This window comes from Mauremys reevesii, linkage group 5 (genome assembly GCF_016161935.1).
Source record: "Mauremys reevesii isolate NIE-2019 linkage group 5, ASM1616193v1, whole genome shotgun sequence".
Taxonomy (NCBI): domain Eukaryota; kingdom Metazoa; phylum Chordata; order Testudines; family Geoemydidae; genus Mauremys; species Mauremys reevesii.
In genome coordinates this window covers 136735773-136757080 of record NC_052627.1, presented here as the reverse complement: position 1 = coordinate 136757080, position 21308 = coordinate 136735773, and the positions used below count along the sequence as shown (strand labels likewise).

The 21308-nt window shown below is 50.1% G+C and overlaps 1 protein-coding gene across 1 annotated transcript in view; it reads left to right on the top strand.

Moving 5' to 3' along the window:
- The window catches only part of VAX2 (ventral anterior homeobox 2), a 45990-nt gene extending 25140 nt beyond the window's left edge, over positions 1 to 20850 (top strand). Inside the window, exon 3 of the mRNA XM_039541444.1 lies at positions 19859 to 20850. Coding sequence (XP_039397378.1) covers positions 19859 to 20338 — 480 coding nt within the window. The 3' untranslated portion in view covers positions 20339 to 20850. The remainder of the gene's footprint in view (positions 1 to 19858) is intronic.
- Positions 20851 to 21308: the final 458 nt, after the last annotated feature.

The following is a 21308-nucleotide window of genomic DNA, read 5'->3' as shown; positions in this document are numbered from 1 at the left end:
TGGACTCCATGACCTTTCAAGGTCCCTTCCAGTTCTAGGAGATTGGTATATCTCCTATTATTACCTTAGGTCCTCAACTGATGTCAATTGGTATAGCTCCACTGAACTTAATGGAGCTTCACTGTTTTACACCAACTGAGAATCTGGTCATCTAGACTATTTTTGCTTTTGTGTGACACTTCAAATTGCTTAAAGTTCTTTCTTTCTTTCACAAGGGTGGAAACTCCCCTTTCAAAGGCATGGTCATTAGATAATCTTGCCATCGTAATTACATTAGAGTTGGTGGAGTTGCTCCGGATTGACACCACCGTCCCCGAGGGTGAAATTTGTCCCACTGATTTTGGGGATGTTAGTCTGGAGTTACCCCAATCTCACCACGATCAGAATCTGGCCCTTTTTTACACCTGGACATTTTTGGGGAGGGGTTTTGTAACTAAAATTGATTTTGTTCAAAGACCACAAAGCTTGGCTATGGCCCCAAATGTTTCCAAAATTGGGCTCCCAGATTTCAGCTCAGCGCATTAGGGAGAGATGGGGGCAGCCAAGGAATTTGGATCCAAACTTGCCCAGAGTCTGAGGTGGATTGTGGGAGCCGGGGGTTGGATTTGGGTCCACCTGATGTTTTCCCCCCTCTCGTTGGCTGGTCCGTCTCTGTCTCCCTTCTGTCACTTTGCCCGGTGCTCCCGCTGGGTAACTGGTTGCGCCCCTGGCTTGCGTCCCACTTAGCTACCTTTTCTTCTGCTCGCTCGCTCTTTCTCCCGTTCTCTCTTGATGACTAGCGTGTAGATTAGTGCACTGGATGCAGCCTAGCTCCCAGGCCAGGTCCCTGACCCTACAGAAGCCAGACCCAGGGGAGCTGCAATCCTGTGCCTCGCTCCTGGAGCGGGATGCGTGTGGGGCCCTCAGATAGATTCCCCTGATTGTTCTGTCGTATCAGAATCGAGGCAGCAACTGGGAGAGGAGGGAACGGGAGTTCCCAGGCACCCTCAGCACCCCTGACGGAATCAGACCGTGGCCGTGGGCAGCAGGTGAAATGTGAGGCTTTCACCAGGCTCACTACTCCATTGCAGCACTGGTTTGGGTGCAGTCGTAGGGGGACTATATGTCCCAAAGGGAAAACAGGACAGTGTGTGAGGCTGGCCCGAGTCTCCCCTCTCTGCCCCTCTGGGGCTGGCCCGAGCCACTCGCCCAATCCCCCCCCCTGCCATTGGGCCGGCCCGAGCCACTCGCCCAATCCCCCCACCCCGCCATTGGGCTGGCCCGAGCCACTCGCCCAATACCACTCCCCGGGGGAGCTGCAGACAGAACTTGGGGGAGCACCGATGCACATACTAGATAGAGTGATCATGTTTCCAAAAGGCTGGAACTGGCATTGCTGCTCTCTCTAGCCCTGCTTGCCCTGCGCCTGAGCCCTGCCTCCCTCCCTGCACGGGGCTGGCATGGCCACTCGCCCCCCACATGTTCCTCCACCCCCCGTTTGCTCTTGCCAACTGATTACATTGTCTTTTGTCCCCAGGAAAAGGCTCTCCAGCTGGTGGCGTGGCTGCTTTCCCCCAACACACAGCCCACACTAAGGCTGTAGGCCTGAACGCCCCAAGGAAGTTGCCTTAGTGTAGGCTGGGATGATTCTGTGTGAGCATGGTTACCGTATGGTGCCGTTCGCTGTGGCCTGTATTGGATGAGCTGGTGTGGGGGGGGGAGAGGCCTACGTCTGAGTGGGACGGGGGGGATCAGTGTTTCCAACACCCCCCAGCATGGCCAGTGCTAGCACCAACAGGCCCCTGCACTGGCTCCCCCACCTGGGAGGCTGAGCTCCCTTCCAACACCCATAGGAGATCCCTCCTGCCCAGACGTGGGGCTCGTTGGTGGGACAGCATGGGGGTGGCTTGTGCTGATGCTCTCTGGGTTTTGCCCTGTCTTGGGGAACCAGCTCCTAGAGCTGCCAGCTGCCTGCTCTCTTCGGCACCGAACTCTTCTGAAAATTGGAGGATGTGTGTTTATAGAACTGCCCCGAGGCGGTGTCAGAGGCAAAGCTGGAGTCACCCTCTGCATGGCAGGCCCTGATGCCAGCCCAGAATGTTACCAGCCCACGCTGTCTGCCGTGACAAGAGACAGCCCTTTAGTTTCTCCAGCCCTTTCCCAGAGGAGCAGGACTTGGCTTCCCCCTCCCCCCCCGCCATCACCCCACCTTGCCAGCGATGTATCCAGAGATGTTTTCACTGAGGAAAGAGAAGGAAATTTCCCCAACAGAAATTCCAAGAAAAATTTGTTTCCAATTGTTAATTTTGGAACAAAACAAAAAATGCAATTTTGTTTCAAAATGAAACTTGTGTTTCAATTTGTTTTCATTTTGATATTATTTTTATTATTTCTACATTATTTCATGACATGTCAGTAGTAGTACATAATATGACATGTCACGTTATATTGTGACATTGCTGACATAATATGATAGTCAAAGTATTCTGATAATTTTATATTTTATTATACTTTAAAATCATTATGAGCAGCTGTTGCTTAACACAGATTTAAATATCTTATGTTCTAGATCAGGGTATCTCTTATTTGTGTTGTAATGAAACAGTGTGATGCTTTGACACTTTCAAGAAGAAAATAAGATAAATACTCAGTGTATTCATTAGAGCAGCAGTTGTTGTCAATATCCTAGACAAATGAATCCAGGCTAGCACAAGGAGAGGAGAGGGCAGTGGGTTGCGGTGGTGAGATGGGGCTGTTATGGTTAGGGCTCTGTGACGATCACAATTTCATGGATGGTGTGTAAATCTGAAATTAGCCCAATCCTGAGATTTTCCCAGCAGCCTTTGCTGCTTGGAACACAAGCAGCTGTGGCCTCAGTGGGGAGGCAGGAGCTGGCATCTGCGCGAGCTAGTCTCTGGCCTGGTGCAGCTCGTAGTGTGTCTTCTAGGCAGGGGTGGTGCTCACACGAAAACGGTCGCCAAGTCCCCGCTGGATTGCTGCTCTGACATGATGCTGCTGCCGCATGCTTTGAGCCACGCTGAGAACGAGAGCTGTAAGTGTGGATGCCCGTTTCCACCTCTCCGTTGTTGGAAAAATCGCAGCAGTTCTGATGAGACTTGACGGCCGTGCATATTCCATGAAATTCTATCATTAACCAGTGACACTGCCGGGATTTTCTTAGGGACCAAACTGTGGTTCTAGGTCTTGGAATGAACGAGTGGTAAAAGAATAGGAAAGATGGCCTGATGGATAGGGGATTAGACCAGAGCCTGCTTCAGGTCCCAGCTCTGCTACAGACTCCCTGTGTGACCTTGGATGAGTTACTTAAGGTCCCAGTTCAGGACAGTCCCAATAACTTCAGCTTAAATGCTATAATAATGAAAAGTGATTTTTTTTTCTGAATTGGGTTCTAAATCTCTCTGTGCCTGGTCAGTGGAAGAGGGACCATCATTCTTCCTTGTCTTGGGATTGTCTCTCACTAGGTGTATGTGCAGTGGCCACCACAACAGGGTCTGGATCTTATCTGGGGACCTGAGGTGCTCCAAAACAATAATACAATCAGGTGCTACCTAGATCTAGGGACAGCCAAGCTCTCTTTCTGTCCTTTCAAGGGGCAAAAAATATCCCTCATTTCCGGTGCCTCTGAGCTTTGATGAAAGTAGCCAGCAATGAGTTTGGGTTATTTTGACCTCCCTCATCTATTTGAGATACAGCTTTAAATATGAGACTCCAGCAGGTGGCTCATTTCCGATAGCCAGTGAGGAACCTCCAGCTGGGTTCTCTGAGCAAGTCACTTAGCGTCTCCCAAAAACAAGCTTTCAGAGGCCACTAGCTGGAAATCTGAACACCCCTGTTCCTGCAAATGCTGTGTAGGGGCATGTGGCATTAGCGCCGCATTTCTCTCCAGCTGGGGACCAACATAATTGCAATTGCTCCTGCGTGCTTCTCTTCAGAGGTGGGGGGGGGCACTTGTGATTTTAATTTCTGAGCTCTTCTTGCCCCTCTGTTCCCCTTGATTGTTTATTTGATTTCCCCCTTGTCCCCCAGAGCAATTAATGGAAGGATCTGTTGGAAGCGGAACCAGGGATGGGGGAGTGCAGGGAAGGGCTTTTCACTGGCAGTAAAAATGGGGAATAATGATCCATTCAGCCTTTATTTCCCCTCTCCAACGGTGCCTAATTAAGCTGCTAACTCCGACAAGCCCCTTTTCATGGCGATCCCCCCCCAACACACCCTCCCCGCAAGAGTAAAATATAATGGAGCCGCTTAACTCCACGATGGCGAAATTCAAACAAAGCTCCCCCGAGGGCGACCCTCTCTGCTGTGTCCCCAGGTGATGGTAGGGAAGGGAAGGAAGGTGGGAGTCTGCCTGGGGCTCCTGGTGGGGGGAATGCAGTGTGCCCCCAAACGCATTTCATCAACCAGTCCTAACAACCCTAATAACAGGACTCCCTGCTCCAGCCGCCGGTTGGTCTGTCATGGAAACGTGTGTACCTCCCTTGCCTTTCCTCTGGTGGTTGCTGGTTTTTTTATTTGTACTGGGGTAGCAGCCAGTGGGCCCATCTGAGATCAAAGCCCTGTTGTGCAAGGTGCTGTGCACACAGAGAGCTCCCAGTCCAGCTAGAAGGGATGGGGGGTGGGAGAAGAAACAGAGGTGAAGAGAAGTTGTGTTAATTGAGGTGGAACATCTGAGCGAAGGCGTTAACGTAACCCGGTCACTGGCCAATATCCGTTTTAAAGAAGGTCTGGGGTTTGGCATACAAAGACTTTAGGCTATTTAGTACCGTGGCACCATTAAAAATCCTTAACCTTTTATTGAAGACACAGAAAAAGAAGGGGAAGCAGGTAAAGCCTTTGAAATGTAAAGTGGTTCCTTGTTCCCTTTCCCGTTAGCTGGAGAGAGTTTTTAGAAGGAAACTTCCCCTCTTTGATAGTCTCTTAGATGGCACCAAAGATGGCGATCGCTGTCTTTTTCGGGGAAAAGAGAAGTGAGTTGAGATAGGCTGGAGCTGTTGTTGTTGTTAAAGTTGGATCCTGTTTCATCCCAGGTGGTGGCTGGGATTCATCTGGAGCTGGTCGAGGTGGTGATGTCATGTGGGTCCCTCCCTCTGGCCTGACCTGGTCAGGACATGTCTTAGGATCAGGAGGACGAAGGCCCAGAGTCCCAGGAGATGGTGGGGGTGGCAGGCATGATGGTGAAGTTCTTGCCAGTAGCCAATTTTTCTCCTCAAAGTCTCTTTCTTTAAGGACTCCACAAAGGGAGTGGTGGGTGGAATAGCCCGACCCCTCATTATTTTGTCCACCAGTTAGGTCTAGTTTCCAACACACCAGTTTGTATTTGCTAATTTCTGGTTCCACACTGTTCTTGTTTACCAGGCATGATCTTGACCCAGTCCTTGAACTATACCAGTTAGGAGGCCTTTTTTTTTGGACTGATTTAGTCTTTTCTGTCTCTTTTTCCCATCAACGTTTGTTGTTATAGGTTGTTGTGACGACATATAAACTTTCACTCACTTTTTACAGTTAAACTCACAATTATGGTAAATTTGTAGGCCCAATTATCACAACAGTGACTCGTTCAAGTTCACGCAGTGGGTCAGTTTCAGAGCTGGGAACCAGGTTCCCCATTGCCCCATCCAGTGCTGTGTCCCTTGGACCATGCTTCTTCCCTTGCATTTGTAAGTTAGATTTGCGTGGATTTGAGTAACACTTGTGGGACGCGAAGTGCTTGTTTATCTGCGCATTAGTATGTCTGTTGGGGAAGCCAATCCTTCTACTAGAATATTTCTGTGGGTCACCATGTTTAGCATTAAGAGATCTCACCTTGTCTGAATGGCTCTCTGAGCCATCCGGTATCTCGGTGGGTATTTTGGCAAAGAGGTGATGACTGACATGGCTGGGTTTTAGCAAATTCCTGAAAGCTCACTCGTCAGAGTTGAGGTCCTTTGTCAGTGATCATAACCTGTGTGATTCTATGTCCCAGACACTGAGATTTGATGTGGGCAGCTGCCATTCCACATCCTCGTGTTTGTTCGCTTTGAAACTTCCATGAAGTCAGAGTAGTAACCAACTAGCAGTAAATTCAAACAAGTCCTGTCTTTGCCATGGTCTGTCTAGGATCTCCATGACTCGCGCTTGGCTCTTTTATTGGCTGTACTTTTCAGAAGCAATGACGTACCGAAGGGTCTGTTATCTAAGCGCACAGTCCAGACTGGAGCAAAACATCTCTTGCCCTTTGCTCGCATTTGTTAATACCTACATGAGGGTCACGTATTTCAGAGTTCCAGAGTTTTTAAGACCAGAAAGGACCATTGTAATTATCTAGTCTGACCTCCTGTATAACATGGGTAGAGCGTCTGATTTTAGGGTTTAACCAATGAACAGCATTAAAACATCCCAATTATAAAATAAAATAAAATTAAAATAAATAAACATTTGGTGTTTATCCAATTAGCAGCGGAAAAGCACCTTAGATGGTTTTGGTATCTAAGGTAGGTTTTGTCTACACGGAGCAATAATGCAGACTTCGGGGGCGGGGGGTGTGATTTATAAAGCACACTAACGTGTTGCTCATTAATTGGTCTGTGTAGACCCTTCTGGTGCACATTAGAGGTTCCCTCGTGTGCTTTAACATAGTGCTGATTGAAAGAGTACTAGGTTAAAACGCACAAGGGAACGTTACAAAGAGATTAGTCATTAGAGTATATACTTTTGTAATGAGCAGTGTATATAATATGCATTAGTTAGTACAGTATATGCAAAGAGAGAGCCCTGACATCTACATAAAACTCAAAAATTGCTAAAAATAAAGCCTGAAAAATTAAATTAATAAATCCTGAGTGATGGAAGCCCTAAACACAGGCCATAACTATGGTTGAGCTAGAGCAGGGGTAGGCAACCTATGGCACGGGTGCCGAAGGCGGCACATGAGCTGATTTTCAGTGGCACTCACACTGGCAGGGTCCTGGCCACTGGCCCGGAGGGCTCTGCATTTTAATTTAATTTTAAATGAAACTTCTTAAACATTTTAAAAACCTTATTTGCTTTACTTACAATAGTTTAGTTATATATTATAGACTTACAGAAAGAGACCTTCTACAAACATTAAAATGTATGACTGGCACGCGAAACCTTAAATCAGAGTGACTAAATGAAGACTCGGCACAGCGCTGCTGAAAGGTGGCCGGCCCCTGAGCTAGAGCGTATCTTTTAGAAAAATGTCTAATCCTGATTTAAAGACTTGAAGAGATGGAGACTCCACCATGTTCCAAGGCCAGTTGTTCCAGTGCTTCATCACCCCCAGTGTTAAAGTTCTGCACCTTATTCCTAATGTGAATTTATCTAGCTTCAGATTCCAGCCCTTGGGTCTCATTCTGGCTTAGTCTGCTAAGTTAAAGAGCCCTCTACAGTCGGAAATCTCTTCCCCATGTAGGTGATGTAGTCACCTCTTAACCTTTGGGATATGCTAAATTGAGCTTCTGAAGTCTCTCACTGTAAGGCAGGATTTCCAGACCTTGAATCATTCTTGCAGCTCTTTTCTGAATATTTTGCAACTAGTCAGCGTCTCTTTTGAAGTGGGGCCAACAGAATTGAACACAGTACCCAGTAATGGCCAGATACAGAGATAATACCACCTCCCTACTCCGTCTCAATATTCCCTTGCTTACGCATCCAAGAACCATGTTAACCTTCTTAACCACAGCATCATCAGCTCATGTTCAGTTGATTATCTACCATCACCTCTATGACCTTTTCAGAGTCATTGCTGTCCAGGATAGAGTCCCCCATCCTGTAAGTGTGACCTACATTCTTTGCTCTTAGATGTGTGACCTTGTGTTTGGTCATATTCAAATAGATGTTGTTTGTTCCTATCACACTGTTTGATCCTGATTGCTCTGTATAAGTGACCTCTCCTCATCATTATTTTCCACTTCACTCATCTGTGTGTCATTTGCAAACTTTACCAGCAATGATTTTACATTTTTTTCCAGATCATTATTAAAGATATTGAATGACAATGGGCTAAGAACTGATCGCAGTAGGGCCCCAGTAGAAACTTCCCCATTGGATGATATTCCCCAGTTACAATTACTTCTTGAGATCTATCAGTTAGACAGTTTTTAATCCATTTAATATGGGATGCATTGATTTTGCATAGTGCTGACATTTTAATTATTTGGAATTAAATCAATTGCCTTACAGAAATCTGCCTATAATGTCAACGCAGTTACTTTTCTCAACCAAACTTGTCATCTTATCAAAGAACAATATGAAGTTTGTTTGACAAGACCTATTTTCCATAACACCATATTGGTTAGCATGAATGATGTGACCATTCTTTAATTCTTTATCGAGTGAGGGTTCAAAAAAGAACTAGATAAATTCATGGAGGATAGATCCATCAATGGCTGTTAGCCAGGATAGGCGGGGATGGTGTCCCTACCCTCTGTTTGCCAGAAGCTGGGAATGGGAGACGGGATGGATCAGTCGGTGATTCCCTGTTCTGTTCATTCCCTCTGGGGCACCTGGCACTGGCCACTGTCGGCAGACAGGATACTGGGCTAGATGGACCTTTGGTCTGACCCAGTCTGGCTGTTCTAATGTGAGTCCGATATCAGCCATTCCACATTTCTGCCTGAGATCAATATCAGGCTAGCTGGCTTATATTTAGCAGGGTCATCCTGTTTATCTTTTCAATATTGTCACATTAACTGTTTTCCCAATCCTCTGCCCCACCCCCCAGTGTGCCCAGCTATGCAAAACTGAGTCTCAGTATATGAAATTAGTATTAATCAGTATCACTTTCAGCTAATACTGATCTATTTATTGCACTTGCTCAGGGTGTCTGCTATGTGTAGTATTATTATTAATTATTTGTATTACATTAGCGCCTGGGGGCCCCAACTGAGCTCCATCTATCTGTCTGTCTTAAATACTTAGCTGACCCCATTATGGTCATATCTGAGCCCTCACAATCTTCAATGTATTTATCCTCACAAGGGTAAGGGAAAGATCAGGGCCCCATTGTGCCAGGCTCTGTACAAACACCTAATGAGAGGCTGTCCCTGCCCTGAAGAGTTCACAGTCTAAATGAACCAGACACACAAAGTCTGGGAGGGGAAACTGAGGCACGGAGTGGGAAAGTGACTGGCCCTAGGTCACCCAGCAGCTCAGTTGCTTAGCTGGAAATAGAACCCAGGTTTCCTGAGTCCCTGTTTATTGCTGTGTCCAGGCTGCCTCCCCAGACTATTATTTATATTGTTGTATTATGGCAACACCTAGCGAGGATGGGGAACAATTTGACCTGATTTCTATTGCACGTGGGCCAGACTCTCAGATGCGGTGCGGCTGCTTCGTGTCAAGTCCCTGGCAGCTGGCTACAGAGGTAGCACATCTGGACCAGAGAGGATCTCTCCATGTGAGGGGACCCTCTGACAGCATAGAGACGACTGCAGCCTGTCTTGCTATCAGCGGAACAGGGAAAAGGGGTGGAGCCTGTGCCAAGGGGGCGTGGCCTGGATGCCCCTGTGTCACGCCTATCCCCGGCTGTGACTTTAGCATTTGAGCATCCCTGTATATACCTCTCCTGGTCAAACTTATGAGAGTTAAACACAGTGACCATGGTCTCCCTTTCGCTCGTTCGTGCCTGCCAGTCTTAGGGATCCCCAGGCAGACGCCAGTGACTGAACTCCAGGGATCCACGTCCTTCATGAGATGCACCTGTAGGTAGTGCAACAGGCTGAATGCAATCATAAGGGTTTCAAAGTGATAGGCCAACGATCATGGCTTGTTGCTGCTCGAAGGTCTGCTGATGTTGCTCTGCCCAGTGCCAGACAGGGTCAATCCCCTGCCGTCCCCTGGGGGAGCGTCTTGACTGTCCGTCGGTTTAGGGTTAAGGTTTGTCAAAGAGTTTGTCGTCTCTTGCAAATCTCTGCAGATCGCAGAGCAGACGTTTCAACCATGCCTCTTGATTGGCAGCGGAGCCAGCTCTGCACAGCTCCCATCCAGAATGCAGGTCATTCTAGACTGCAGTCACCGGGCAGGCGTGCAGCTTGAGCAGACATACCTGAGCTAGCTTTAGTCCAGCTCACTTAGGCCACAGAGCAGGGAGGCTGTGGCTGCAGGAGTTTCAGAGCAGGCGCTACAAGCCCGTATGGAGCCCTGAGTTTAAGCCCAGAGACAGCTGGGTGGGAGTGGTCCTGGCCTCAGAAGTGAGCAAGATACGGAGACGGGTGACACGTAGGTATTGTCGACCCCCGGGACAGTGTCTCGGTGCTTCCCCCCCAGCGGCTTCAGGAACAGGGTGACAGAGCAGAACTGGGGGGCGATATTAAGTGAAAGTCATTGCCAGGGGGAAAATTAACTTCCCTCTGTGTCTTTGAAAATATGCTACAGGAGAACAGCCTGGTAGCCGAGGAGAGGTTGCCCACGGCCACCCTGAGTGTGGGCCAACAGGAAGGGTCTCCTCCAGCTTGGTGCTTTGCATGGCTTGCATCAACTAACAGGAATGTTTTATTTAAATTGCATGGAGAAATGCACATCCATCCTTGATCTGGCTTTTCATCTGCAGCTGCAGAATTACACTAACATATGGGTTTTACCGTTTCAGTAGCTCTCCTCTGTGTTACGAAATTCAACGTTTACTTTACCTGCTGGATTTTTTCTAGGTGGATTAGAGTTACTGGTTTGTCTGTTTGGGTGCAACTCTAGAGATGCTTAGGTGAAGTTTAACCGGGATCAGAATGCAGGCTTTAAAATCGTGTTCTCCTTCCCTAAATCCTAGGTGTTCTCTGACATCCAAGAATTCTTCTGGCTATGTCTATACTTTCCATTGGCAGTTACCAGTAAACATCTTTTTAACTAACTGCTTAAGTTAGCAGGTTTCCAGGTGGTTTATATGCATTTACTTTGTAGAAAATTATTGGCTCAGATCCCCAAAAGGGGTATGATTGTTAAAAGCAATTGTCAGAGTTTGTTGTGTTTATAGGGATATTTTATTGCTTGACTATGAAACAAGTTTTGCCTTTGAATTCCATACCATTTCCTTAGCTACGGGGCTTTATATCTTCCTTGGAAAAACACCATGCAGTGCACCAGTCCCTAACTTAAAGGCTACAGCTCTACCATGAATACTTAGCAGCAGCCACCCCTCTGAAGCAGTAACAAGAAGGAGATTTGTATCTCTGTATCTTTTAAGCGTGTAGCTTTAATGGCAAATGTGATTTTTCTTTTCAGCAGCATTAATGACAAATGTGAACTGATGCTGGGCAAATGTTTCTCTCATCTCAACGGCACTGAGTGCACTGGAATTATTCGCTTTTCAGGAAACCTTTTATTCCTCTTCTGAACAGCTGATTCTTTTTGAGAAAGTGCCAGATGTTAGCGAGCTGTTTACTCTGTGCAGAGTCACTTAGCGCTCGCACTGCATTCCGCTGGCTCTAGAGATACCCCTGGCTTGGGGTCAGGAGAAATGAGATTCCTGAAGCAGTGCCTAGCAGTGCGGTGACTCACTGGTGCGGCACCTCCTGCTGGTCGTCCAGGGAATTAGCATTTCCAGCCTCCGGAGTGCCCTCTGTTGGCCGGTGTCTTGCTTGCCGCTGGGCCTGAGTTCCTCCTGAACCCCATTGCCCCTTTCCTCCGGGGTGCTGCCCCTTGGTAGTACCCCCACAGATCTGGGTCTCTCCTCCCCTGGGCCCCCCCCAATCCCACCTCGCCTCAGTCTATGGCCACTGCCAGTCATCGCCTAGCCCCCGTTCCCTGAGGCAGACTGCAGCGTAAGTGCCACTCATCACCAGCAAGGGGGGGTTGGACCTGCTGCCTCTGCCTGCCCTTGGGCTGCCCCCTGCAACCCCAGTGCCTTTGTGTGGCCTTTAACAAGGCCTGTGGCCTGGGGAGTTTCTAGGCTGGAGCTCCCCAGCTCCTCGGGCCTTCCCCCAGCCCTGCTCCAGCCTTGGTACCCTGCTTAGCTCCTAGCAGCCGGGCCCATCCCTCTCCACATCTAGAGAGAGACTCTGTGTGTTCTTGGCCCACTGTCTTCTTATAAGGGCCAGCTGGGCCCTGATTGGGGTGTGGCCACACCTGTGGCTGGTTCCCCAATCGGCCGAGGCTTGCTGCTTTCCCCAGCAGCAGCCCTCTCGCAGCCTCAGCCCTCTCCCAGGGCTGATTTCAAGCCCTTCAGGGCAGTAGCGGGTGGCCACCCCGTTACATAGTGTGTCTAATGTATTTAAACTTATCTGGCCCCCTTATCGTCATATCTGAGCAGCTCCCACTCTTCCATGTACTGATCCTCAGCACAGCCTCACAGTGCTATTAGCCCCATTATACAGATGGGGAAACTGAGACTAAGTGACTTGCCCAAGGTCATGCAGAGCCGGAATTCAACTAGGTCTCCCAAGAGCCAAACTAGTATCCTAAGCAATGAACCATCCTGCCTCTTCTGCTGAACCATCCAGCCACGCGTCGCACGGGCATAGGGCATTCCACATACACGGCTCTCTGCCCAGCATCTTGTAGATCTAGACCTGTGTGTAGCCGGGACTTAAATATTTGTGTGAAAAAATCTATTTCCGCATCTCCAATCACCTTGGCATGTAAGCCCCGTTTACCAGTCCAGACCTTGTACATGGCAAAGTCTGAGTTGGAATTTTCCATGGGCTTATGCTCGAGGGTTATAGCAGATTCAGAACAATGTCCCTTTTTAAAGAATTGCTACAGGGTGTTTGCCTGGATTCCTGGATCTGAGTTCTGTAGGGACTAGTTTGAGCTGATGTTGGTGGAGCAAAGCTTATAAAGTCAGGGACAAGCGTCATACCTGAGTATATGTGCAGTGTTTGGGGATGCAATGGGAGCCTTTGGTGAGGGATGAAGGGCTGATTCTGAGTGGGGAATACGTTCTTTATTTGTTTGAAGCCCATAGAAGCTGGCAAAGGCTCACAGCAATCTAGGAGATCAGAAATGGGTTCTGCTAGACTGGAACATAGAAATTTCCACACCAGATCAGACCAGGGGGCCATCTAGTTCAGTCATCTGCCGCCAGCACTGACCAGCACCAGCCAGTTGAGATGAAGCCCTTTCATGCTGGACGGTTATGAAGTCGCCTGCTGATGGGGGAAGCTTCTTACTAGCTAGAGTTGATTGGGAAATGATTTTTCCCCCTGTGAAATATTCATGGAGTCATAGATTGGAGTCATCGAGTCTGACCTCAGGCCAGAGAACTTCCCCACAATAATCCCTAGAGCAGAGCTTTTAGAAAAACATCCAATTCCCATGAAACCCAAACCAATTGTTATGTTTGTTTCCATCAAAAATTCTCTCTGAAATTTGGCAGGTTTTCATTGAAAAACCCAAAATACTGAGAATCATTGCAACTGAAAATGGAGCACTGGGGGTTTAAAACAGAAAAGTTTTGATTTTCAGTAGCCAAAAATCGGGGAAAAAATATAAATTTGGTGTTTTCAGCAATTTTTTGACAAAAATGGACATTTTTTCCTGCAGAAATATCAATTTTGTCAAAAACGTTTTGATGAAAATTTTCTACCAGCTCTGTCCCTAATCCTAGCTCTTCAGAAGACGGGTCATTGTCTGAGGCATGAGCGCTGACATCCTGTAAAGGTTTTACTCTAACTCATATATCTGCTATTATTTTTATCCACATAGGGCTTTGTTTTCAAAAGATCGCGGCTCCCACCTAGCACTGGGGTTGCCAGAGAATGACGACTCTGTTTCATGACAACTTTGGAGGTTTAGAAATTTGATTTTGTTTTTCGCTGGAATGAAACTGAAACCTTCCAGACGTTTCCATGAAACAGAATTGTGTCAGAATGTCTTGGGTTGGGATCAAAAAGGTCCAGTTTTCTCTCTCTCTCTGGAGGTAACCAGAGAGTTCACCCTGAACCTTCCCATCAAAAACGTTGTTAACTTCGAGATCTTCCCGTGAAACATTTCTGCTTCACCGAGACAGCATCGTTTTCTATGAAAAAACGTTTCATCAAAAATGCGCCAACCGGGACCAAAAGAAGTGGCCAGGTCAACAGGCCCAGTGCATGATGGGTGCTGACTCTGAGCACTTTTGAAAACCTGACCCCACTTGTGGTGCCGAGGGCTTGATGCTCTGAGTCCAGAGCTCTTTTGTAAGTCTGCCCCTAAATAGCTCATTCTTTTTATATCCTGTTAAGTTATTTGTAGGGATGGGTGAATTATTGATAGCAAACGGCTTGTCTGTCTAACAGAGCCCTCCTTGTATGTTGTCTGTCCACTGATCACAGGTTTGACAATCCTCTCTCTCATCCGTCTCTCTGTTCCAGATGGAGCATAGAACCTTCCCCCCGCCTTCCATCTCTGGTCTCCTGCTGCTGCCGCCTTAGCTTCTTCCCATGTTATTTTAACAGTACTATTGACATTATAATAATTACGCTGTTGCCCACTGTCTTCTTCTGGATCCATCCTAATGTTCCCGAGTTATTTTTTAGTGACCTTGTACATTGTTCAGAGGTCTCCATTGAACTGTCCGCAATGAGAGCCAGGTGTTTCCCCTCAGGGGAACCCAGCGACGCAGCGGGGCAGTTCGGTGTGGATTGCTTTGCACTTGTGGATACAGAATCTCAGCTGCTACTGGCCTGCTCATTCACCTGGCTTTGTGAACCTTTCCTGGAGTGCCTTCCGATCCTTCCCGGATCTGATTGACCCACATCATTCATGGCATCAAGAATCTATTTATAGTGTTACAAATCGCTGGCCCAGAGGACTTCACAGGTATCTCTAAATATGCTGTGTATACCCCTTGGCCTGGACTTTACAATGAGAACGCTGATCCTTCTGTCCCCAGTCCAGAGCTTCCCCTTAGCTCGACAAACCGGGTGTTTGCCTTTGTATTGTCCTTGAAAACAAACTGATTTACAAGCCCTAAACCACAGTGAAACTGGTTTGGTGAACACCACAAAACTAAGAGCACAGGGAAAGGGTGGGCCAGTGGTTAGCATGCAAGTCTGCAGCTTTGCAGGTGTGAGTTCAATTCCTACCTCTACCACAGCCGCCTTGGTAAGTCATTCAGGCCTAGATCTGTAAAGGAGATTTAGGTGCTCAAATCTCATTGACAATCAGTGGGATTTAGATCCCTAAGGGCTTAAAACACTTTAAAAAGTGAGCTTTAAGCTCTTGGCATTGTGATGCTGGGTGCAGCAATGCCCTAATCCTTTACAAATCTGGCCTTAGGCTCTCTCAGTGCCTCAGTTTCCCATGTTGGCAATCTCAAACCTCAGACTCCAGTTCAGTAAGGGAGTGTCTGAGGCTTGTGAACCTTGCAGGGAAACCTTGAACCAGCGGCTGGAGTTGGCATCAAACCCGAGAGGCACTTGTAGCTTGACACGAAAGGAGGTGAAACTGGACAGACTGCGCCTTGCACTGAAAACTCAGAGCAGTGCTCAGTCAGGTGGGTGCAAAACCCAAAGGAAAAGTTTGCACACAGCTCTGGGCAGTAAACCTGGGCTTTGCTTGGGCAGAGCCTTGGCCCCCTCCCAGCTGCAGTGTAGCTACCCCCCATGCGCTACTGGACTGCAGCAGGAAGAGTCGCACGTTGAAGGGTTTGCTGAAGTCTAGTGCCGCTTTGTTACTGTAGGGTTAGCTCAGCCGGGCTGCTTGGGAAGCGCGCAGTTCAGGTGGGGTTTCCTTGTGACACCAAGCTGGGTGTTGCAGGGTCCTGGCTTGAGGTTGAAAGATTTACACACAAAAACCGGCAGAAGGAGGGATGATCTACACTGCAGCGGGGAGCAGGCCTCCCAATCTGGGTAGACAGACCAGCGCTGCCAGCTCCGCCCCACCTAGCGTGTTAAAACGCTGCGGCAGGGATAGTGGCACGGGCTAGCCAGCTGAGCATGGCCCCGGGGGATCAGGCAGGCCTTGTGCTGCCCCCATCAGTGCACGAGCCTGAGGCCACCGGTGACCTAGCATGGGTCTGTCTACCTGGTCTTGGAAGCTCGCCCGCGGCTGCAGGGTAGACACACCCGCTTTGCTGCTGGACGGTTATCCAGAATAATAGCACATGGAAGGCTTTGCTCAAGAGTGCTGCTTTGGTACTGTAGGGTTAGCTTAGCCAGGCCCTTCTGTTATTGTAGGGTTATGTGAGCCATGTTGACCCACCAGAGAAAAGAGCATGGACACTATTTATACGCTGAAATATACAAGACCTTTCTAAACAGTGACATTTGCTGCAAGCCTGGGCACGCCAGCGTCTGATTGCAGTCCTTTCAGTCCTGTTCTCTTCGGTGAGGGGACAGCAACCACCATCTAACCAGGTCAAAGAACAGATAGCCAGGCTGGGCAGGGATGCTGTCCCTGGCCTCTGTCTGCCAGAAGCTGGGACAGTGGATGGATCACTTGATGATTCCCTGTTCTGTTCATTCCCTCTGGGGCACCTGGCACTGGCCACTGTCGGCCGACAGGACACTGGGCTGGATGGACCTTTGGTCTGACCCACTGTGGCCGTTCTTATGTAGATACGTGCCTCTGAATCTGCTTCCTAACAGAAAGAAAAGAGATGGCTGAGCCAGACACATGACTTGTAAAGAAGCCACTTCCCTTCCACCACAGACTCTTCTGCGAGCCCCGGCCATGCCCTGCCTCTGGCCTGTTAATCGGGGTGGATAAAAACTGACTTAAAAAAAAGAGAGAGAGACTCTAAATCAATGTAAGTTAAGTTTTATAGCTGGTAAACAAATATAGCTAGATATGGAGTATCCTTCTGGTTTGCAAGAAGCAGCACCACCTTTCGTGTGAAAGTTCTATTTAGTTAAAATCGGCATGTTCTACTGGTTACCAACCAATGAATAAACCTGGTTTTAGGAAAATAGCTAAAAAGCACAAATGCAAAGCTCAATAGAAACAAAGGTTTCCTGCCTGCTGATTTAAATCAGGGTTAAAACAGGTGATTTAAATCACTTTGATTTAAATCCACCCACCCTGCTATTAATGGGAGCAGCGAATGTAAATCACCAGGCGTGGGGAATGAGCCCCTTAGATCTTTAATCACCCCCTTGCATCCTTATTTGTAAGCTTGTCCGGCCTCGAGCGGTACTGAGCTCCCACTGAACTGAACAGGATTGTATCCGCGCGCTCAGCACCTTGCAGGACTGGGCTCCCTGTGGGTTTCACACTCGCTTGAGAGCCCTGGGAAATGAAACCCACTTGTTATCCCCAGGAAGGACAGAGTGTGGGGCATGATCCCCCTCCCCCACAGCCCAACCAAAGTGTCTCCTTGCCCCTGGCTCAGAGGGACCAAGCCTGGGGGCCAGAAGGGGCTCAGTGTCTGTGGCCTATTCGGTTTGTCTCCTGCGCCCCCCGATCCCACCCCCGTTTATCCCCAGTGCTGCTTAGAAACGGGGAGAGTCCTGCCCAGCCCCGTGCAGGGAATTCCCCAAGAAGCTCTTGCTTTGTGGGCAAGGGCACACAGGAACCAGGGCCCATCCCAATGAGTTGAGAGGAATCTCCCCCTCCCCAGGTTGCCATGCCCTCTCTGCCCCTCTAGCCCCTTGCTGATCCCAGGGATTGTGCCGCTGGCCCCAGAAAGAGACGCTTTTCTCCCAGAGATCTCAGTGCAGCTCCAAACTGGCCACTAGGCGGTGCTAGGGAGGGGCAGCAGGTGAGTGCCGCCCTTCAGGTGAGCTTTGGACCTGCACTGTGGGGTTCATGAGGTCCTGTCTCAGCAGTTATAGCCGCTGTCCACAGGCCTGGTGCCGTTCAGCCCAGAGACCGGGTATCGTCTATAGGATTTGCCTAACAGTGGCCAGTGCATGTTGCTCCGATAGAAGTTACTGGCCCCAGCATGCATCAGGCTGTGCTATATCATGGGAAAGGGTTTTCCCTCCTGACCCCAGCTGGTCTGGTGCCCTGGAGCATGAGGATCTGAAGCCTCTGTCCCGCCTGTCTTAGCAGGTGTCACTGCAGATGCTATTCCTGCCGTATAAATCTCCCAGGCTTTATCTAAGTCTGCTAAGCCACTTGCCTCGCTATTATCTTGGGAGAGGGTCCAAGACCCACTCCTTGCCCGTGGTCCAGCAGCTCAGTGCAGCAGGTCTGAGGTATCAGTGGGTGTGTGAAGGCTGCGGGTTATGATGATGCGAGTCCTGCTGGCATGATTTGTCAATGACGTGGGTGAGTGAGATGCTCACTGCCCACAGTGCTAGAATTTAAACACAATTGAGATCTATAGTCTGACTGTCCGTCCATCCATCCCCATCCAACCCCCCGCCTCATCCACCTTATCTATCTCCCTATACAGACCCCTCCCTTATCTGTCTGTCTTTCCATCTCATCTCTCTTCCTGGCATCTCGGTACCCACCTCTCGCTCTGTCGCACTTCTCTATCGGGGCACAGTCAAGTGGGTCCTCGGCCCTTTGGCGTCTAGGCAGTGAGGTCAGAGCAGGCCGGGGTCGGCCACGGGTCAGAGGCAGAGCAGCAGGAGGAGCTGGTTGCTCTAGGGTGGCTGGGCTGCCTGGATTGGGAGGAAAAACAGAGACTTGGGATTTCGAAGGGCAAGTGTCATCCAGGGGTTGAGGCAGAGCCTGCGGTTTTGGTGTAGCCAGGGGTGGCTATATGTTTTTTGCTGCCCCAAGCACAGCAGGCAGGTGGCTTTCGGCGGCACGCCTGCGGGAGATCCGCTGGTCCTGCGGATTCGGCGGCATGCCTGCAAGAGGTCCACCAGTGCCGCGCCATCGGCGTCCCTGCCGCCGAATTGCCGCCAAAGCCGCGGGACTGGTGGACCTCCCGCAGGCACACCACCGAAAGCCGCCTGCCTGCCGCCCTCACAGCGACCGGCAGGCTGCCCCCCGCGGCTTGCCGCCCCAGGCACGCGCTTGCTGCGCTGGTGCCTGGAGCCGCCCCGGGTGTATCTGGAGCCCACTGAGCCTTAACCCAGCCCCGCTCCTTATTTCAGCGAGAGGCGGCCATGTGCTGAGAGCTTCCACTCTGGACATCTCCAGAGTCCAGGCACGTCCAGATCCGGGGGTCTGGTTCAGAGATTTCAAGGTCAGCAGAGGCCGTTATGATGATCTAGTCTGACCTGCCGAACACAGGCCAGTGACTGCCACGCCCTGATTCCTTCCTCAAGCCCATGTCTTGTGGTCGAGCTAGCGCGTGTCTTAGAAAGAGACACCAATCTTGCTTTGGACAGTCCCCGATGGAGAATCTGCCACGTCCCTTGGTTTGTCCCGGGACAGGGCACGTGCTCAGCTACAGAGGTCAGTTCCAGATCCGGAAGCAGCTCCACCAGAGCTTGGGGCTGCTCTGAGGTCTGCTTTGGTCCCATCTCTCTCGCTATTTCTACCCAGCCATCGCATTGCACTCTGGGTAAATGTGCTGAGTGGCTAATGGGATCCCTCCCCCAGACAGCTTGCAGTCTAAAGGAACAATGGATACAGCCCAATGGGCAGCCCAGACGCACATCTGCTGGATCCATTTATCCCTCCACCTGCCACGTCCTGCCCTTGAGTGCTCCATGTCGCAAGGGCATCTTCTCCCCTGGGGGGACACAGCGTTTGCCACGGAGGGTCTTTTGCTCCAGATTTTGCTATCCCCTGGTGGCTGGAGACCATTGTCTCTCTGGCTCCTGGGAAGGTGAGTGGGTGGCTGGGCTGCTGAATCCATTTGCTCTAGGATGTTTAACACATTGTGACAGTCTCTTTCTCTCTCTCTTTTCCCATTCCCTCCTTTTCTCTCACTCCCTCTTTCTCTCCTTCTGCCTTTCTTGCTTGGTTGCTCTTTTTTCTTTTCCTCCTTCCCGTTGCGTGCTCTCTCCCCATTCCCCCTCTCCCCCCTCGCCTCCTTCCCCCTGTTTTTCTCTCTTTTCCACTTCTGCTGCGCTCTGTCCGTCTCCCACCCCCTGCCCAGGTGAAAGTCTGGTTCCAGAACCGGCGCACCAAGCAGAAGAAGGACCAGAGCAGGGACTCTGAGAAACGCTCGTCCTCCACCTCCGAATCCTTCGCCACGTGTAACATCCTCCGGCTCCTGGAACAAGGGAGACTTTTGTCTGTGCCGGCCCCTTCCAACTTGCTCTCTCCAAATGCGAATCCCATTGGGAGCCCTGCCGGGAACGGATCCAGCCTGGCTCCCTCTGGCACCACCTCGCCTGGGCTGAGCAGTGGAAACAGCCCTCCTGGGACAGGAGCCTTCAGCCTGCAGGTCCCGTCGCTAGCATCCTCCTCTTCCTCACCCAGGCTCCCTGCCACCCCGCTCTGTTTCAGCGGCCCGCTCCTGGGCAGCCTGCACGAGCTACCCAGCGGCTACGGACTGGGGAGCTCTGCCTTTGAGCCTTACACGCGGCTGGAGAGGAAAGACAGTCCTGTACCCAGCAAGAAGCCGAGTCTTTAACTAAAACCCAGTGTCAAAATCACCCCCACCCCTGTCTCCCGCATGGGGCTGTTCTGTGGCCAGTGGAATTGCAAAGACCGTTGAACAAATGTCCAGGTGACGTGCGTGTGACTGTGTGTTCCTGTCACGGAAATAAAAATACAGCTGCAGGCAACACCCTGTTTGACAGGCTCGACTCGGCAGGGTTCCCCGGGGAGATGCACAGGGAAACCGCTGCTTCTGGGGGCCCCCCGATCCCCGATTGCTAGAGGGTCAAATGTGCCCCTCTTCAGGGTGCCAGCCAGGTAGTATTTATACACCGATGCTCTGTCTCTTGCCGTCGGGTCCAGGGTGGGGGAGCGAGGGACGGGGGAAGGTCGGCTGGCACCATGTGTTTTATTCTGCCTTTGTTTGCCATGGAGTGAGACTGCGCGGTCGCTGTCTGATCTATTTGATTGCAGGAGCCAAAAATCATCCAATACCCTGGATATGGAGCCAGACCTGGACTGAGGCCAAGTGGGACTGGAAGCCCCTGGCAGCTAAAGCCAATCTCAGGAGGTGGGGTGGGGTGGGGGGGTTGAGATGTTACAAAATGCAGGGGTGGGGTGTGACTTTGGAAGAGCAGATCCCCGCTCCTGCGTGTTGGTTAGAGAGGCAGTGCGAGCTAGTGGTTAGAGCAGAGACATGGGCGTCAGGGCTCCTGGGTGCTATTCCTGGCTCTGCCTCTGGGCAAGTCCCCATTGTGTGCCTCAGTTTCCCCATCGGTAAAGAACGTTGTGCTCCTTTGTTTAGGTGGCTTGGGAGAGTTTGGGGAGCCCGTCGCAGGAGGGGGAGGCTCAGAGTCCAGTCTCTGTGATCTTGCCTTAATCTGTCCCTGTTGCACACGGGGACAGCACGACTCTCGCTTGGTTTGTTAATCCCATCAAGCTGGGGGGGGCGCTTGAAGGAGGAAGCAGGTACTGAACATACAGGCTGGCGTTGGTGCCAATGA